Source organism: Phascolarctos cinereus, unplaced genomic scaffold (assembly GCF_003287225.1).
Source record: "Phascolarctos cinereus isolate Bilbo 61053 unplaced genomic scaffold, phaCin_HiC Scaffold_1;HRSCAF=81, whole genome shotgun sequence".
In the NCBI taxonomy this organism is placed as follows: Eukaryota; Metazoa; Chordata; class Mammalia; order Diprotodontia; family Phascolarctidae; genus Phascolarctos; species Phascolarctos cinereus.
This window is the reverse complement of record NW_027555514.1, coordinates 283,237,413-283,255,105: the sequence shown is the minus strand read 5'-3', so window position 1 is coordinate 283,255,105 and position 17,693 is coordinate 283,237,413. Positions and strand designations below refer to the sequence as shown.

General features: G+C 52.2%; 1 protein-coding gene across 1 annotated transcript in view; it reads right to left on the bottom strand.

Moving 5' to 3' along the window:
• CACNA1I (calcium voltage-gated channel subunit alpha1 I) overlaps nucleotides 1–17,693 on the bottom strand; it is a gene marked incomplete at its 5' end in the record, with an annotated part of 153,770 nt that overhangs the window by 46,288 nt on the left and 89,789 nt on the right. The window contains 10 exon segments of the mRNA XM_020982659.2: nucleotides 1,665–1,733; nucleotides 2,385–2,508; nucleotides 4,063–4,163; nucleotides 7,179–7,670; nucleotides 9,428–9,630; nucleotides 10,226–10,319; nucleotides 11,401–11,556; nucleotides 12,665–12,782; nucleotides 13,545–13,730; nucleotides 15,413–15,564. Of these exon segments, the coding sequence (XP_020838318.2) occupies nucleotides 1,665–1,733; nucleotides 2,385–2,508; nucleotides 4,063–4,163; nucleotides 7,179–7,670; nucleotides 9,428–9,630; nucleotides 10,226–10,319; nucleotides 11,401–11,556; nucleotides 12,665–12,782; nucleotides 13,545–13,730; nucleotides 15,413–15,564 (1,695 nt within the window).

The window sequence follows — 17,693 nt, the reverse complement described above, 5'->3', positions numbered from 1 at the left end:
ACCCCCTGACTCTTCTCTTCTCCAGGCTGGACACCCCTAGAGGTCAGAAATCTGGGGTTCAGAAGCCCTCTGTTCCTTCCTTCCTCGCATGCTGTGAGCACAAGCCTCAGGTACAAAGACTCCTAAGCACTTTCTGAACTCCCATCCTGATCTAAATAACAGAGCCCTGAGGGAAGTAATGGTAACAGTAATAACAGTTGACTTTCCTATATGGCAAAGCACTTTACATTTGATCTGAATAACAATCGTGGGAAGCAGGTGCTATTACTACCCCAGTTTTATAGATGAGAAAATGGAGGCCTAGAGAGATTAAGTGACTTGCCCAGGGCGACACAGCTAGGAAGAATCTGATACAGGATCTGAACTCAGATCTTCCTAGTACCTTATTTGCTGCACCACCTAGCTGCTTCCTAGGGAGGTGGGGAGCAATAATTATTAGCCCTGTTTCCCACATGGGGAAGGTGATGCATGGGGCATCGAGTGGAATCTAGATATCCTAATGTTTATGTGTGACGGTCCTGGGTGCCTAGGACTGAGGTACGCAGATGATGAACAAGGAACAATTCAGAATCTGTTGTTAAGGACACAGCTATTGCTTATCTTGTTACAGAGAACCCCTCTTCCCTGCCCTCTGCATATTCTCTGCCCAAGATTTTGACATCTCAGAGCATGCCCTGGTGGACAAGACTTTTCCCCAGGGAAACACAAACACCCACACAGGGAAACATCCCAGCTAGTGGATGCCCTGGAGATGCCCCACTCTGCCCCAGAGTCGTTTCACCTAGCCCCCTCTTCTTCCTCCTTCCCAGCCATCCGATTTAGCCCCCACAACATAAAGACCAGTTTAAGGAACACCAGCCCAGAGGCCAGGACTAGCCTTGATTGTACATGGGGCGGGCAAAGCCTTCAGAGTGAGACAGGACGGTGCTCTCATTAGGACCATGGACAGCAGCTTCTGCCTACCTGCTCCTCAAACCAAACCTCCTTCTACCTTGATGATGCTAACACTAGGCCAGCCCCTTTTCCTCTACATAACAACATGGCTCTGGCTCTGCCTTTGTCTAGATGGAGCACCCTCTAATTCCAAGGGCAGCTTCTATGCTGTGGGGGAGCTGAGGAACCAGGGGAGATGACAGAGACGCAGCTGATGTAATTTGGGGGTAGGGGAGAATCCTGTTCCCAAACACCTCTTTATATGCTTACCACACCTTTTTGTTCTTTGGAGCTAGGGCTTAAAATTCAAATGTCCCCAACATTGGAAACCCAGTGGCTGAAATTCATACTAAGGTGCAAATGACTGATGTTAGATCCTTTGCTGAGAACGAGATGGGATGTATGGATGAGGAAGGCAGCACAAGGGCACCAGTTTATCCATGGACACAGAAAGAGGGTCAAGAAATAAACCAGCTTTTAATTTTTACTTACAACTTCGCTAATGTGAAAATATGTTTAATGGGTATGTAAATGTAAAGCCTATGTCAGATTGTGCACCGTCTTGGGGAGGCTGGGGGGAGGAAGGGGGAGAAAAATTTTCAACCCAAAAGCATATGGAAGTGATTGTTGATAAATCAAAATAAATTAATAAATTTTTTTAAAAAAAGAAAGAAACCAGCTTAGGGAAGAGCCATCCCCAGGTGACGGAATGCTTGGACTGTCCAACCTACCTTTAGCGTCATCTCTCCAACAAAGATGGCGGTGAAGATGTAGTTGGACACAGTGAGGAATATTCGCTCCTGGGAAGAGAAGAGGGGATAAAACTGGGCCCAGGGAGGGCCTCCAAGCTCTCTTCTTCCTCCATTCTCATCCTTGTGATAATCCCATCATTCTTTCTAACATGCCATGCTAATACTCTCCTCGCTCGGCCCTACCACTCCAACTTCATTATCCCTCTTGTCTGTCCAGGATCTCAGGCCACCTTCATCCCACACTGTAGCCCAGGGTTCCTTCACAAGCCCCATCTCTGTTCCCTGTTAGGGTGTGGGAGAGGGTGTTAGTATAAGCTGGGCCTGAGCTCAATTGCTCTTGATGGGAAATCATAAGATCCTAGGTCTCAGGTTGTAGAGGACCTCAGACATCATTGAGTACAAGCACCTCATCTGACAGAGAAGGAAACTGAGGCCCAGAACGGTGATGCATCTTGCTCAAGGTCACATAGGGAAGAAGCAGTAGAGGTGGTATTTCTGACTCCAAAGTGAATGCTTTCTACTCTACCCCACCACACGTGGTCACCTCACATGGTTACAAAGCAGCAGAACCAGGGTCTGAGTCCAGATTTCCTGACCCCAGACACAGTGCTTTTTTCCTGAAAGGCCCCCCAGCCCCCCCCGCCCCTCCCTCCAATCCCACCAGGTGCCCAGCCCTGCCCCTGGATGGGCCCCACTCACTGTGCTGCCGGCCTCTATCTGGGGCCTCTCCAAGGCGATGGTGATACAGTTGAGGAAGATAAAAGCCAGGACAACATAGTCAAAGAGCTTGTGGGTGATAATGGTTTGACAGAGGACCCGGAACCTGGGAGGAGATAGATGCCCTCCACCTCAGCCTCTCTCTCCCAGGCCCAGGCCTGAGCATGCTGGGCAGTGGGGAGGAGGGGACCAGGGCGTAATGAGGGAAACTATCCTGGGACAGAAAGCATGGGCTCAGAGAAAATTGCTACATATCCCATGACAGGCTCTCTACATTCTTGGGATGAAATTGCCTCACTGAAAACCTATGCTGACCTGGTCCCCCAGTCTAGCTCCCTGGGTCACACTTACTCCTAGGGTGGGCTCAGGGAGACATCCCCTCCTCCAAAAAGCCTTCCCTGATCTCACAATCACAAGAGACCTAAGGGGGCATCGTGGCTGAACAAGAATCCCATGGATAATACCCCTGACACTGGGGGCCAGCCAGTCTTTGCTTGAAGACCACCAGTGAGACAGAGACAAAAGTGTTCACCACCTCCTCCAATCTTCCTAAAGCTCTTTGGAGTTCTCTTTCACTCCACTACTCCCCTCCTTGTATTGTATCATCCTTACAAGTACCAGTACAGGTATCTACACACATGTAGACACACATATGCACACACAAACACACATGCACACATACATACATGTACACATATGCACATGCACACACATACAAACAAATACATGTATGCACGCGCTCCGATCAATCAATGAACACATCCTGTCTCTGCGTGACCTTGGCCAATCACTTAACCTCTCTGGGCTTGATTTTCCTCATCTCTAAAATGGTTGGCGGTTGTATTAGGTGGCCTCTAAGGCCCTTCCAAATCTAGATCTGTGATCCATTTCTTTAGCCCCTACTAGGTGCCAGAGTGCTTCAGCCGTATAGTAGGTGCTTAATAAACACTGTTTGGTAGCTTGAGCAATCAGTTCAGGGCTGGTACTAAGGGTACCCAGTGCAGGGTGTAGGCACCTAGGAAATGCTTGTGGAATTGAATCGCACTGGCTGCCCCAGGCTGGAAGTAACAATAGTAAGTGACATTAGGTTCAGGGTTTTAGGGCCAGGAGGAAGCTTAGGGACTGTCTAGCCCAACCCACTCATTTCACAACAGAAGAGACTGAGGCTGAGACACACAGGGTCGGAGGAGGGGAGAGAGGGAGGGCTGGGATTTGAACTGGGGCTCTCTGGCTCCTCTTGGATGCTCCATCCCACTGCCCCACACTTGACTGAAATAGATCTTTATGGTTTTCAGAGTCTTACATCTCTCACTTGGCCTGAGCCTCATGACAAACCAGTGAGGTGGATACCACAGGAATCAGACCTGGCCTGAGAGTTCATTGATATAGGGAACTCCCAGGTGAGGAGAGTCTCTCTATCAGTGCAGGTAGGCACCTTCTTTACAGTCTTAGAGGGTTATCTGAGGGGCTAAGGGATTTGGCCAAATGAGTCAGAGGCAGCACTCGAACTGAGTCTCTTTGGCTTTGAGACCAGCTCTATGCACTAGGCCACGGCGTCCCCTCCAGGTAACATCTGGATCCAGCCCCCATGGCTCCTCACTCCCCTCCCCAGTGGCCCGGATCCTTCCCCCTCCCCCTTCCCAGTCCAGCTCTCACCCACCTGTTCTCAGGAGAGAAGAGGTAGACAGACCAGTCTTCCCTGATCTCACACCAGTCAGGCTTGTAAACATCTATCATCTTCCGGATTCGGAAACACAGGCTCTGTTGGGGGTAGGGAGGGGTGAGAGGGCCAAGGTAGGGGCAATGTGAGACCCTTCCTCCTGGCTCCTTCTCTCATACCTCACCTCTGGGTTGTCCTGGTTGGTAAGAACTAAAATAGACTGACCCCCTCCCCTGCTGCTAATGGCATTCATGGGCTGCAAGACCACCGTCTCATCTTCTCAAACATGGCAGACATATGAAGATGGTGGCCCCCAAATGTGCCCGAGGAGCACCACCATCCCTTTTCAGCTTCACGTGCTGGGGCCCCTGCTTCAGGTCCTTATGTGCTTCTGTCTAGTGTGACTAAATCTCCCCCAGAAGACTGTAAGCTCTCTGAGAGCAAGGATTATGTGCCTTCACTCCTTTTTCTGCCCTCAGTCTCCTTCAAGTGTGCCTACCTAGGGCACAGTGATGACTTAATCCAGTAATGGACTGATCGATGGTCCCTAAAATCAGCTCTGGGAGGCTCATTTCTAGAATCGGAGTAGATTCTAAGCTCCCTGAGGGCAGGGAAATTTCTGTTTGTTCATCTTGGTATACTCAGCGCCTGGATGAGAGAATCTGGACCTGTGATTTCATCAGCGGAAACACCCTCCTTTGACACAGATTTGTGGCTCATTTGGAACTGATCATTATCCTTTACAGCAATGCTTCCTCTCTCTCCTTTCCCGTAGGCGGTTCTTAATAAATCTAGGGTGCATCCTAAATTTGAAGCAAGTAGATTTTTAAAAGTTCGGAGGAAAGAGAAGAAGAATCTCATGGCGTTAAATGTTTCAGGCGAAATCAGCTCAGGAGGGATGAGACATTCTAGAATGAAATTTCAAAGAAACAAAGGGAGTCAATTCCAATGAGGGGGGAAAAGGGACTGGTCTTAAGAGTCGGATGTAGATGCGCAGGAAACTCACCAGCCAGTTGAGATTCTAAAACCAGCGAGAGACTCTAATGACAACAGGAGGGGTAGGTTTTTCTTAAGCTGCATTGGGAAGAGAAGGGGTACAGCTTTTGTTTGAGATGGATGGGATGATGATACAGAAAAAAAAGCAGCCAGGGGAATGACATTTGCATAGGGAATAGTAGAACAAAAATGATTAGCAGGAAGTTGATACCCAAGAGAGGCAAGGAGAAAGGAAGAGAACATTCAGCCACCCTTGAAAAATTCAAGACCTCTGATTCACCAAAGTTTTAATAACAAATGTTAAAAATACATGCAACTGGGAAATAAGATATACAGGCAATGCGATATAGAAATCTATCCTGCCCTATAGGAAAATAGAAGGGGAAGGGGATCACAAAAAGGGGGGGAGATAGAAGGGAGGGCAGATCAGGGGAAGGGGTATTCAGAATGCATGTCATCTTAGGTTGGGGGAGGGGAGAGATGGGGAGAAAATTTGGAACTCGAGATCTTGTGGAAGTGAATGTTGAAAACTAAAATAAATTAATTAATTTTTTAAAAAAAGACCCCTGGTTCAGATGTGTCCTGAAAGAGATGGCAGATGTGATGATTAGGTCATCATCAGTGATATTTGAAACATCCTGGAAAATGGAAGAGGGATCACAAGAACTGGATAAGGGAGAATGTCCCCTCCAAAATTTCAAAATTGAGACGACCATAGAACAGGCAAACTCTAAGCCAATTCTAGGACGGATGTAGGTAAAGATGGTGTGTTCATCTGACTTGCAGAGGACACCAAGCTAGGAGGGACAGCTAACATGGCGGATGACAGAGACGGGATCAAGTGAGATCCCTAAAAAGAACGTTGGGATGAAACTAATGACCTGGAGTTCAATCAGGATGAATATTAAGTCTTATGTTTGGGTATAAAAACTCAACATCAGAAGTCTAAGATGCAGGTGGCATGGTTGGACAGCAGCTGTTCTGAAGAGATCCGAGGGTCTGAGTGGACTGCAAGCCACATGAGTTGTCAGCATGCTAATTCAATTTTGAGCTGCACTAAGAGAGGACTAGAGAGGTGAGGGTCCCCCTGTGCTTTGCCATCGTCAGGCCTCCTCTGGAGCCTTGTGCTCACTTCCCGGAGCCAAGGTTTAAGCAGGACATTTATAGACTGGAGCTGAGGATCGCACAGAGGAAGTAACCAGGAGGTGAGGGGCCATTAGACAGTCTCCTGTGAAGACTAGTTAAAGGAACTGGCCTGTTTAGCCTGAAAAGAGGGGGCTTGGGGAGGAGAGAGGCACCATCGTGGGGAGGAGAGACGGTGGAACCAGGGGCAGTGGGGCCTCCAGAGGCATGGGGGGAAGGGCCTGGACCAGGGGAGGAGTTCTTCCCTCTCTGGAGGTCTTACAGTGAACATCACATAACCACTTGTCAGGTGGGTTATAATAGGGATTCTCTTCGTGTGGGGGCTGGACCAGATGCTCCCTTCCAATTCCCAAGTTCTGTGATTCTGCAAAATGTGGAACCAGGGTCAGAAGACCCAAGCTCAAAGCAAGGAGGAGAAATGAGAACCATAGATTTCAGAGATGGGAGAGAGCTTAGAACAGGGAATGTCAGAGCTGGGAGGGCCTTAGAACAGGGGATGTCAGAGCTTGGAGGGCCTTAGAACAGGGGATGTCAGAGCTGGGAGGGGGCTTAGAACAGGGAATGTCAGAGCTGGGAGGGCCTTAGAACAGGTGATGCTAGAGCTTTGAGGGGGCCTTAGAACTGGGAATGTCGGAGCTGAGAGGGGGCTTAGAACAAGGGATGTCAGAACTGGGAGGGGACTTAGAACAGGAAATGTCAGAGCTGGGAAGGAGCTTAGAGCAGAGAATGTCAGAACTCAGAGGAACAGTAGAAATTACCTAGTCCAATCCCCTCATTTAACAATTGAAACCGTTGAAGGGCAGAGGGGGAGTAACTTGCCCAGGGTCACAAGGCTAATCAGACCTAAGCCCAGGTCTTCAGGCCCCCCATCTGGTCCTTTCTCTCTCACAGCATCCCGGGTAGCCGCCTGCCTCTCAGCTGCGTCCCCTGCCCTGCCCTGCCCCTCTCTGTCACCAGGCCGCCTCAGGGCCACTCACATAGTCAATCTCTTCTTCATCCTCCGCGTGGTCCTTCCGGTTGTCCATCTTGGTGAAAACATCTTTGGCGATGTTGGGCATCTTGCCGTTGCAGTCCTGGTGCTCGCTGGCGCCCGGGCCCGTGCCCACCTTCCGGGCGGGCCTCAGATGAGAGTGAGGGGCCAGTGGCAGCGGTGGCTCTGCCAGGTCCAAGGAGTCCTTGGTGTCAAGGGAGAGCGTCCGACGGTGCCGGTAGTGGTGGTGGTGGTGGAAGTGGTGGTGATGGTGATGGGGATGAGGCGGTAGGTGATGGGGTGGGCCACGCAGGGCGCCCTCATCCCGCTCTGCCTCTGCCGACCGGCCCCTCTCCCCAGAGAGGAGCGACTCATGCTCTGCAGAGGGGGCCCGGTGCTTCAGGCTGTGGCCCCGGGCCAGGCTGTTCCAGCTGGACCTGCGGCTGGCCCAGGCTCCACTGTGGCCCCAGGCCCCATAGTAGGAGCTGCGGGAGCTAGACTGAGAGACAGACACAAAGAGCAAGTGAGAGGGATTAGAAGAAGGGCACATCCCACTCCTGCTCAAGCATCTTCTATGGCTACCTACTGCCTACCAAGGAAAGCACAAACTTCTCTCCTTAGCATTCAAGGCCCTGCAAAACATGGTACCATTCTTCATCTTTGACCTGGTCTCACACTACCCACCTCCATGTGCTCTATGCTCCAACTGAATGTTCTACTCACTCCCAAACAGGAAACACCCCCTACGACCCACACACCGCATCTTTCCTTACTCCCCGTGCCTGGAATATCGGTTGTAATTCCTATCCTTCTGCTAAAGGTCAACTCAGATGCCACCTCCCCGATGAAGCCTGCCCTGCTCTCCTGGCTAGAATGACCTCTGACCTCACATCATACACTGCTTTCTAACTTTCCAATGCACACATCGAGTGATAGCTCATGTTACAGCCCTGTGATGGCTAATCCCCTTAGTAGACTGTAAGCTCCCTGAGGCCATGGTCTCTGGCCATAGCCTCCTCACTGGTGTCCCTGCCTCCAGTCTCTCCAATCCAATCTCCTAAAGCCCAGGTCTGACCATCTCACTCCCCTCCTCAAGAAACTTCAGTAGCTCCCTATGGTCTCCAGGACAAAATACAACTTCATTTAAATGTACAATTCTTCACAATCTATACATGACTCCCCTTCGCATACTTTATTTTTCACCAATCTGGCTCTTCCCGGTACGTGATATTTTATCTCTACCTCTAAGACTTTGCCCAAGCTGTCTCCCACCCCGGGAAGGCTCCCCCTCCTAATGATGGCCCTGAGGACCCTGGCCCCCTCCCAAGCTCCCTGCTTTCCCAGTGCCACCTCCTACAGGAAGTCTTCCCCCCCCCCCCATCATTTGTTAGTATTCTTCTATGAGATAGTGACTGTGCACAGGGATGGGGACCAGTCCTGGGAGCTCGCTGATACAGGAAACTCTCAATGTGCCAATGCAGGTTGGCACCTGTCCTGCAGCAGTGCCAGGGGCACCGAGACTTGAGGCTGCTTGCCTAAGGCCACAGAGCCAGGGTGGGTCAGAGGTGAACGGGGGTCTTCCCGGCTCTGAGGGCGCCCCTCTAACAGCGACTCCATGATTCACAGGTTTGTATCAACCCATCTGTGTACACGCTGTCTCTCCTTGTAGAGCATAAGCTCCAGGAGGTGAGGGGACATTTTACTTTTACCTCTGAATCCCAAACATGGACTCTGGCACACAGTAGACCCTTTGTAAATGCCTCCTGTATTGAGCTGAATTCAGACAGGGATTGTGTCTTCTGCAAACAGCGCAGTGCTGGGCACAGCACAAAGCTGGAATTGAAGCAATGCTGGTTAAACTGCATTGACTTGAGTCATTTCTGCCTCCAGGATGCTTCTGGATGATGTCTCACGTCATGCTTGGGCCCCAGAGCCACAGGGGCAGGGCCAGGGCTGAGGATGTAGGCTGGAGCAGCCCGCTGTGAGCCTGCTGGTCCCCGGGGGAAAGCTAGGTGTGCAAGGCTCCAAACCCAGAGGGCCTGTGTGGCCTCGGGGGAAATCACCCAAGCCTGGCTAGGGAAGAGGGGATTGATGGGGATGGAATAGTCTTGGCCTTCCTTCTTCCTAATCCCCAGTTTGTTTATTCAGCAAGCATTTATTAAGCACCCACTGCATACAAAGCACTGTGCTTGGCACTGGAGGGTATAGAGACAAATGAGAGCTGGCCCTGGGTTCAAATCTTGTGGTGCAACTCACCAGAGATCTCTGGTCATAGCTCATCCTCCCCAGAGACATGACGCTGCTTTTTCGGGAGTCCAGGGCGATCAGCACCTGGTCAGGCTGCAGGGAGTGGCAAGGGCCCGGGGGCATGCCCCCCATAGTGGCCAGGGCACCAGGCATCGAAAGGCTGGGGTCCAGGTGCCCATTGGGGGTCATGGGGATGGGGCAGAGCTTGACATCTGAGAGGAGAGATCCAAAGATGGGGAGGGAAGGAGAGGAAGAGACACACAGAGACACAGATGCAGAGAGAGGAAGAGGGGAGGGTCAAGAGCTGTCCCTTGCTGACCTTGTCCTGCAGATGGGGCCCTCTCCCAACCACACACCCACATCCCTCCAGAAAGCTGTTCAGAAAGCATAGTCTTCTCATGATAATCCTGGGAGGCAGTGAATGCAAATCTGCTCATCCCCATTTTGCAGAGGCAGAAACTGAGGCCCAGAAAAGTGACCCACTGGTAAGCCCCAGAACCTGGAATCAAGCCCCAGTTCTCACCTGGAGAGCAGGCTCTCCGTCTGATACATGCCATCATACCAAACAGGGAGATGCTCTCAGAGACAGGTTGTTTTCTCCACCTTGCTTAGCCCAAGATGAAAGAGACCTGGCTGCCAGGTGGTGAGGGCCTAGGAGAATCTGGGCCTTCCCCACAGTCAGCATCTCATCCCTCCCTCCATGCCTGGGCATTTGATGAATGCTGCTCAGAGCCTTAGCTTTTCTGCGGCTGAGCCCAGCCTTCGTGGGCTAGGGCTCCTAGCATGTGCAGGTAGGGCATCCCTTACCAAAATGGCCTTCTTGACCCTCCCGGAACTTGTCAAACACCTCTAAGTTGGATGAGCTCTGGTCCTCATCTGAGTAGGAGCGGTTGGCATCTCCCTAGAGGGGAGGGAAACCTTCTCTAAGACTTACTTAGGACTGAGTGAGGCACATGGTATGGGGTTCACACCCTCACTCTACCGATGATGAAACTGAGGCTCAGAGGAAGTGACTTTCTTGTAGCCACCCAGCTAATATCCAAACCAGAATCCCAACCCCAGCCTTCTGATGATCAGACCAGTGTTTTTCCTACTCCACCATGCTCCAGGGGCAGTGAAGGCAATGGGGAAGGAGAAGGAGGGAAGGAAGGGCCCCAAATCCCTAAAGCCCCAGATCTTGGTTCTAAGCTAGACCACTGGAAATATCTGAGAAGGGAGAGGTTGGTCCTCTTCCACCTCTCAGGGGGTTCGGGGCATGACTAAATGCTCATTTCCTGATTGATGGATGTCTCCATAGCAGCGTCCATGCCACTTCGAGAACCCCTCCAAACATGACCCTTACTCTGGCTGTCCTCCTCATGCCCCTCCCTTCAGGACGTGGACTCAGGCCCCCGGGGCCAGGGCTGCTGACAGGGGAGCTTCCAGGCCATTACAAACCATGCTGCCTGAAGCACCCCCTCTTCCTCCTCTCCCAGCTCCCTTTCTGTGCCTTCTCTTCCCTCATGATGCAAACGCCTCCAGGGCAGGCGCCAGACGCATGCCCAGCGTTCGGCATCTAGCTTGTCCGTCATTCATTCCCTTCTAGCTCCAAACGTACAGACCCTATCTTATTGTGTGTTTCAGCTGCTAGCACCGGCCCTGATCCCTGCGCCTGGGGGAAGAGGAAGAGCCTTTGATGAGCCGTTGACCCCAACCCCTGCCAGGGGGCTGGGCTGACTGCATCCTCTTCTCCCCTTTGCTCCTTCACTCATCCCTCCTTCCTCCAGCCTTCTCAGGTGGTGACGAGGAGGAGGAGGAGGAGGAGGAGGAGGGCATTGCTGATAACAGCCCCCATTCCAAGATCACGTTAAGATTCCCAAAGCACTCTTCACAAGGCCCTTGTGAGCAGGCAGGACAAGGATTCCCATCCCTAGTTGATAAATGAGGAGGCTTAGAGAGGGTCCTCCAGCGCTTGGCCCGGCCAGGCTGGGAGGGCCCCTCACCTCTGCCTGGAAGCCCTCCACCAGGATGGCCACCAGCAGGTTGAAGAGCACGTAGTTGCCAAAGGTCATGAGAGCCACAAAGTAGAGGGAGGCCCAGGGCGAGGTGGAGGCCATGCCATTGTAGAGCACCATGTTCCAGTCCTCCTGCGTCAGGATCTGCAGAGGGCAAGGAGTGGGAAAGGCCAGTGAGGTGGGGTGGGGGAGGGGGATGGGGGGGCAGGGATAGGCAGCATGGGGAAGGGGGGGGGGAGGGGGAGGGGGATGGGCAGCATGGGGAACAGAGGACAGGCAGGTCGGGGCTGCCAGGCCAGGATGGGGCAGCAGCTGCCGTGCCCTTCTTCCATCACACAGCTCCCTTCTAGACATCAGCACTCAGGTCCAATTCCACCTGGGCTCCGGCGACCTATGCTTGCTCCTACTCATGTAGCCACACACTGGTTCAGCGCTTCAGTGGTGCACACTCACACTTGTGCACTGCCCCATCTGTGTACTTCCTCACTCGTGTGCTTTCGTGGTATATGGTATGCTTTCTCAGCCTTGCATGCTCGAGTGCACACTTCTGCCTTGTACACTCACTTGTGAACTCTCACACATGTACAGGCTGCCCTGGCTTGCACACTCACACTCGCACACATCTGTCTTGTACATTCTCATTTGTTCACTCTCACACCTGTGCATCCTTCTCAATTAAACACACTCATATTTGTGTGCCACCCCATTTGTACGCTTCCTCACCTGTGCAGTCCCATGCTGGTGCACTGCCTCAACCTTGTACACATTTGTACACTTCTGTCTTGCACATTCTCACTTATGAACACTCACATCTGTGCAGGCTCCTCAAGCTTGCACACTCATATTTCTACTCCCTCCATTTGCACACTTCTTCAACCTTACACACTCACCCTTGTGCATACTTCCTACTGGGTATGCTTTTATTTAGTTATACACTACTCAGAAATAAGCAGAGAAGCCCACTTAGTAGTCCTGGGAATGCCTTTGTAAACCCTCAGCTTTCACTATTCCTATTAACTGCACTTCACCCCTCCTTTCCCTGGACATCCCGGCGAGAGCTTGGGTTGCTGCCGCTCTTTCGGGATCTGCACGGACATCACCGTTGTGTGTGTGTGTGTGTGTGTGTGTGTGTGTGTGTGTGTGTGTGTGTGTGTGTGTGTGTGTTGGGGGAGGGGTGGACTCCGCTTGCCTGGGCCCAGTGGTCTCGGCCAGGCAGAGGGCTGAGGGGAGGGACTTTCTCTTTCACCCTCACCTGGAACACTGTGACAATGGCCCAGAGGAGCGAATCAAAGTTCTTCCGGTCGGGCACCGTATCTCCGCTGTCAGTCCTGAGGCTGAATTTGCAGCCAAAAATGTGCATCCCTAGGATGCTGAAGGGAAGAGAAGGGTCCGGTGACGTCTCAGAGCGCAGCAGAGAGGTGTTGGGCAGAATGCAGAGGGAACCCTGGGCCACTCTCCCATCTCTCCTTAATCTCCACTAGAGCTACCACCCCCCATCACTTCCTTCATCCCCCAGGCCCCTCTTGCCTCCTGGGCATCCCTTCTCCTTCCTTCCTTCAAATCTCTCCAAAGTTCTCGGCTCCAGCCTGCCTCTCTAGACCCCATTCATCCCGCTCCCCATCCTGCGTTCTCTATTCCAGTCACATAGGCTGACTCGCTGTTGTCCACACATGGCCTCGCCACCTCCACGTCCTTAGGGGTGGCTCCCCGTGCCTATAGGGCGGCTGCTCCTAGCTTCCTTCAAGATGATGCAAGGGCCAGCCCCCAAATGGGGCGGGTCCTGCTCCTCCGGTTGTAATTACTTTTTACATTTCTCGTTTGTGCTACTCTGTCCTAGCAGAACACAAGCTCCTTGAGGGCAGAGGCTGTTTTCCTTAGAACCCAGAGGCAGCAGAGTTCTCAGGAGGAGGGCTTCCAGTCCTGTGCCAGGAGGAGTGCCCGGCTCACTGAGCTCCCACTGCCCCTCTACCGCACTCAGTATCTTGGGCCTGCCTCGCTCCTGGGGTGCCCTCCGTGCTCTGAGAATCAGGTGCAGCTAGGGGATTCCCTGGGCAGCAGCAGATGGAGCTGGCTCCTGAGCAGCCCCTGGGAGGATACCCGTGTGTGGCTGGCACCCTCGATGGCTCGCCCACCTGAAGATGAAGATGAAGAGCGTGAGCAGCATGCAGAAGGTGGCCACGTTGTCCATGGTCTTCATCAAAACCACCAGCTGGCGGCGCAGGGCTGGCATGAAGCGGACCAGCTTCAACACCCGCAGCAGGCGGAACGTCCGCAGCACTGAGAGGCCCCCATCCGACTGGCCAATGATCTCCCAGATACTGAGGGGCCAAGCGGGGATGGGAAGAGAGAAAGAGGGAAGAAATGGGGGAGGGGAAAGTGGGGGAGGGGAAGGGAAAAGAAAAATGGGGAGGGGAGAAATATAGGGAGGGAAGAGGAGAGGAAAGAGGGGAGAAATGAGAGGAGGGGAGGGAGGAGAGAAAGAGGGAGGGACGAAATGGGGGAGGGGAAAGAGAGGAGAGAAAGAGGGAGGGGGAGAAGCAGGGAGAGGAGAAATAGGGGGAAGGGGAAGGACAGGAAAGAGGGGAGAAATGGGGGAGGGAAAGAGAAAAGAAAGAAAGAAGGAAGAAATGGGGGAAGGGAAGGGAGGAGAGAAAGAGGGAGAGGGAGAAGCAGGGAGGGGAGAAATAGGGGGAGGGGAAGGACAGGAAAGAGGGGAGAAATGGGAGGAAGGAAGGGAGGAGAGAAAGAGGGAGGGGGAGAAGTGGGAAGGGGAGAAATGCGGGAAGGAGAAGGGAGGAAAGAGGGGAGGGGGAAAGAGAGGAAAGAAAGATGGAGGGAAGAAATAGGGGAGGGGAAGGGAGGAGAGAAAGAGAGAGGGGAGAAATGGGGGAAAGAGGGAGGAGGAAAAACAAGGAGGAAACAAATGGGGGGAGGGAAAAGGAGGAAAGAAATAGGGAGCAGGAGAAGTGGGAAGGGGAGAAACAGGGAGCAGACATAGCAGAGAGGAGGAGTTTGCACCAGAGACAAGGGAGAGCATAGAAAGAACAGAGGAGGGGAGATGCAGAGAGGGAGGAAAAGTGGAAAGAGATATAGGGTTGAGGTCCAGGGAACAGGCAAGGTAGAAAGAAAAAAATCCAAGAAGTTTCGAGGGCATAGGAGGAGAGATGGCACCAGGAGAAGGGGAAGAATGGAGGAAAGATGCAGAGGAAATAACAAATGAGAACAGAATTAGGAAAAAGGGAGAGACAGAGAATGGTCCAGTTGAAGAGGAAGAGGCCCAAGGCAAAGGGAGGCACAGGGTCCAGGGGAACGAAGAGCCAGGAAGGCCGACAGGATGGGAGATGAAAAAGGAAGAGATGCCCAAAGGAGAAGAGAGACAGAGAGAGGGAGAGACAGAGGAGGGAAGAGATGGGAGAGAGTTAAAGAGGAGGGGAGAGATAAGAGAGCCAGAGAGCCAGGGCCAGGGAGGGGGAAGAGAAAGATGGGGGGAGACCAGAGAGAAGGGGGGGCAGGGGTAGAACAGAGGATGAGGGATGGAGGGATGAGTTATTCCTGCTACTCTGCCTGATGCAGGATCATCCTGGTCATAGGGCAGACCTAGCAGAGTTAATTAAAATTCCCCTGAGTCTCCAAGCTTCATTTTAGCCCAGAGCTTCAACCTCTGTGTCACCTGCTTCCTCCCACCCCTTTGCCCTCTGACCAAAGCTGAGCTAAATGGGCTGATGAACACGGTATCTCTTTCTATTTCCTTTCCTCAGCCTTTGGAGGACACACTGCAAGGCAGGTGGCAGCAGGAAGAGGGCTTAGTTCCCATGCTGCTGCAGAATCAGCTCTTAGATGGTGTGGAGTGGGGGCTAGGGGATGAAAGAAGCCAGAAGAGGGACTGAGGCAGCCTCTGTGCTTGGGGAGGGTGTCTGAGGATGTGTGGCAAGCTCCTAATGAATGGGGGGAGGGGTGGCACTGACCACGAGGAGGGAGAGGGACAACCCAGCCCTTGCACCTGATGATGACGATAATACTGTCAAAGATGTTGTAAGGGTTCCGCAGGTAGTCAAAGAGGCCAAAGGCCGCCAGCTTCAGGATCATTTCCAGGGCAAACATGCTGGTGAACACCACATTACTGATCTCCAAGATGTTGGTCAGCTCCTCCGGCTGCAGAAAAAGAGGAGGAAAGATACCAGGCAATGACCTTAGACAGAGTCCCTGAATGCCAGGTCTGGGAGGGGTGTTAGAACATGGAATGTCAGAGCTGGGAGGGACCTTAGAACACAGAATATCAGAGCTGGGAAGGGTCTTAGAACATGGAATGTCAGAGCTGGGAGGGACCTGAGAACGGAATATTAAAGGTAGGAAGGGCCTTAGAATATGGAATGTGAGAAGTGGGAAGAGCCTTAGAAGAGAGAGCATCATAGCTGAAAGGGACCTGAAAACAGATAAGACCACATCTTTTAACTTCCTCTCTAGTGTTCTTTCCAATACCTCTGTGTGTGAGTTGGGTAGGAGAGTGGAAGGAGAGAGTAAAGGTGGAGTAGATGACCATCTCTCTTACTGGTCAACCCGAAGGAGGTAAGTCCTTTGTCTGCTGTTTAGGTTAACCTTTATCCTGCTGTTGTTCTCACTGACCGCAACTGACTGGACACAAAAGCTTCCCCCAGGCTCACCGCAATCCTTTCAGATGACCAGACACCCACGTACCCCAGTGAGTAAGCCCCAGCTGGCAGGAAGGCTGGACAGGGTGATGGTGCTCCCTCAGCTAGTGTGAAGGATGGAGAGCCGGGGTCAGGCAGGAGAGGCTGAAGCCCATCCAAGATCTGTGGCTCTTGACCCAGTCTGGGTGATGACACCAATGCTGCATGTCACCCACGACTTGATGCCTTAATGACCAAGGCATGTAAGTTGAACTGTGGCCCTTCTGCTCAGGGAAGGGGGATGAGGAGATGAAGACAGCTAGAGCGGCTACTTAATATCGTCCATGAACACAGCCCCCAGACCCAAGGAATTCTGGACAATACCAGGACTTAGCTTTACTGGCTTCCCCTACGATTGGCCAGAGTCCAGCTCCCCACGTTGACTTTGGCATAAAACCCCATGACCTCTAATTCCCACCGGCCATCCAGAAGGCATTGGCTGCCTGGGTGGAACTGGGTGGAGTCTCTAGGGGTTCCTACACATGCCTGTGACTTTCTGAAATCAGACCCAAGAAGGGACCTGCTTATAGCACTGGAATAGGGGATATACTTCTCTTGGACACTTCTTGGTTAAGCGAGTGTGTGCTGAGAGGCAGCACAACATAGAGGACAGAGGTTTGGATTGAGGTGTGACCCTGGCCTTCTGGGCCCAGGCAACTTTCTAAGACTAAGTTGTAGAAAAATTGCCCATTACCCTTGGAGCGAGAGGGCTCACAGACCTACAGCTGGAAGGGGCTACCTGGCCATCTAGTCCAACCACTTTTTTTACTGGTAGTTTTCTCCACTGGGTCTAGACACACAAAAAAGGACATCAAAGCAATCTGGTTTTAAAGGTCTGACCCATTACTCATTCATAGGCAAGTGGTTCTCACCGCAATCTGAACCCCCTTACTAGCCTGTAGGGTCAGAAGGACCTTTCGAGGTCATGTAGCCTAGTGGTCTAATTTGATAGATTCAGAGACAATGGAAGCTCAGAAAAGTTAAAAGACCTGCCCAAGGTCACACAGGGTCACACACCGGGAAGAATTAGGAGGAGGACCCAGGCTTCCTGTGCTCTCTCTCCTACACGTGACCCTGATTTCTTTTGAGCGTGTACATCATGGTGACTGTAAGGTCACCAAGACTGGCCCTGAAGGAAAGATGGAAAAATGCATCTCCTCTTCTTTGTAGAGGTGGAAACCTATGGGTACAGAACACTGCACTAACAGGAGGCAACATGGTGTGGTGGAAAGAACTTTCACTTTACTGTCAGAAGAGCTGGGTTCAAATCCTGCCTCCAATGTTACCATCTCTGGGAGAGTTCCCTCATCTTAAAAATGAAGGGGTTGGACCGGATGGCCCCGGAGGTCCCTTCCTGTTCTAGAGCTATGCCCTCGTGAACTACGAAGGCTTCTTGAGTACTTCTCAAATCATCCTTCCAGATGTGGCTGATGTGTGGGCTTGTTTTACAGACTTCGCTTTTCCTCTTCATTCTTCCTTTGTCCATTACAGGGGATGGCTCTTAGGGAAAGGGGAGGTGGGCAGCACCATGCTGGGAAGTGAAGGTGATGTGAAAACAAGAGATGGTGATTGCGGAAAAGCTCTCCCATTTAC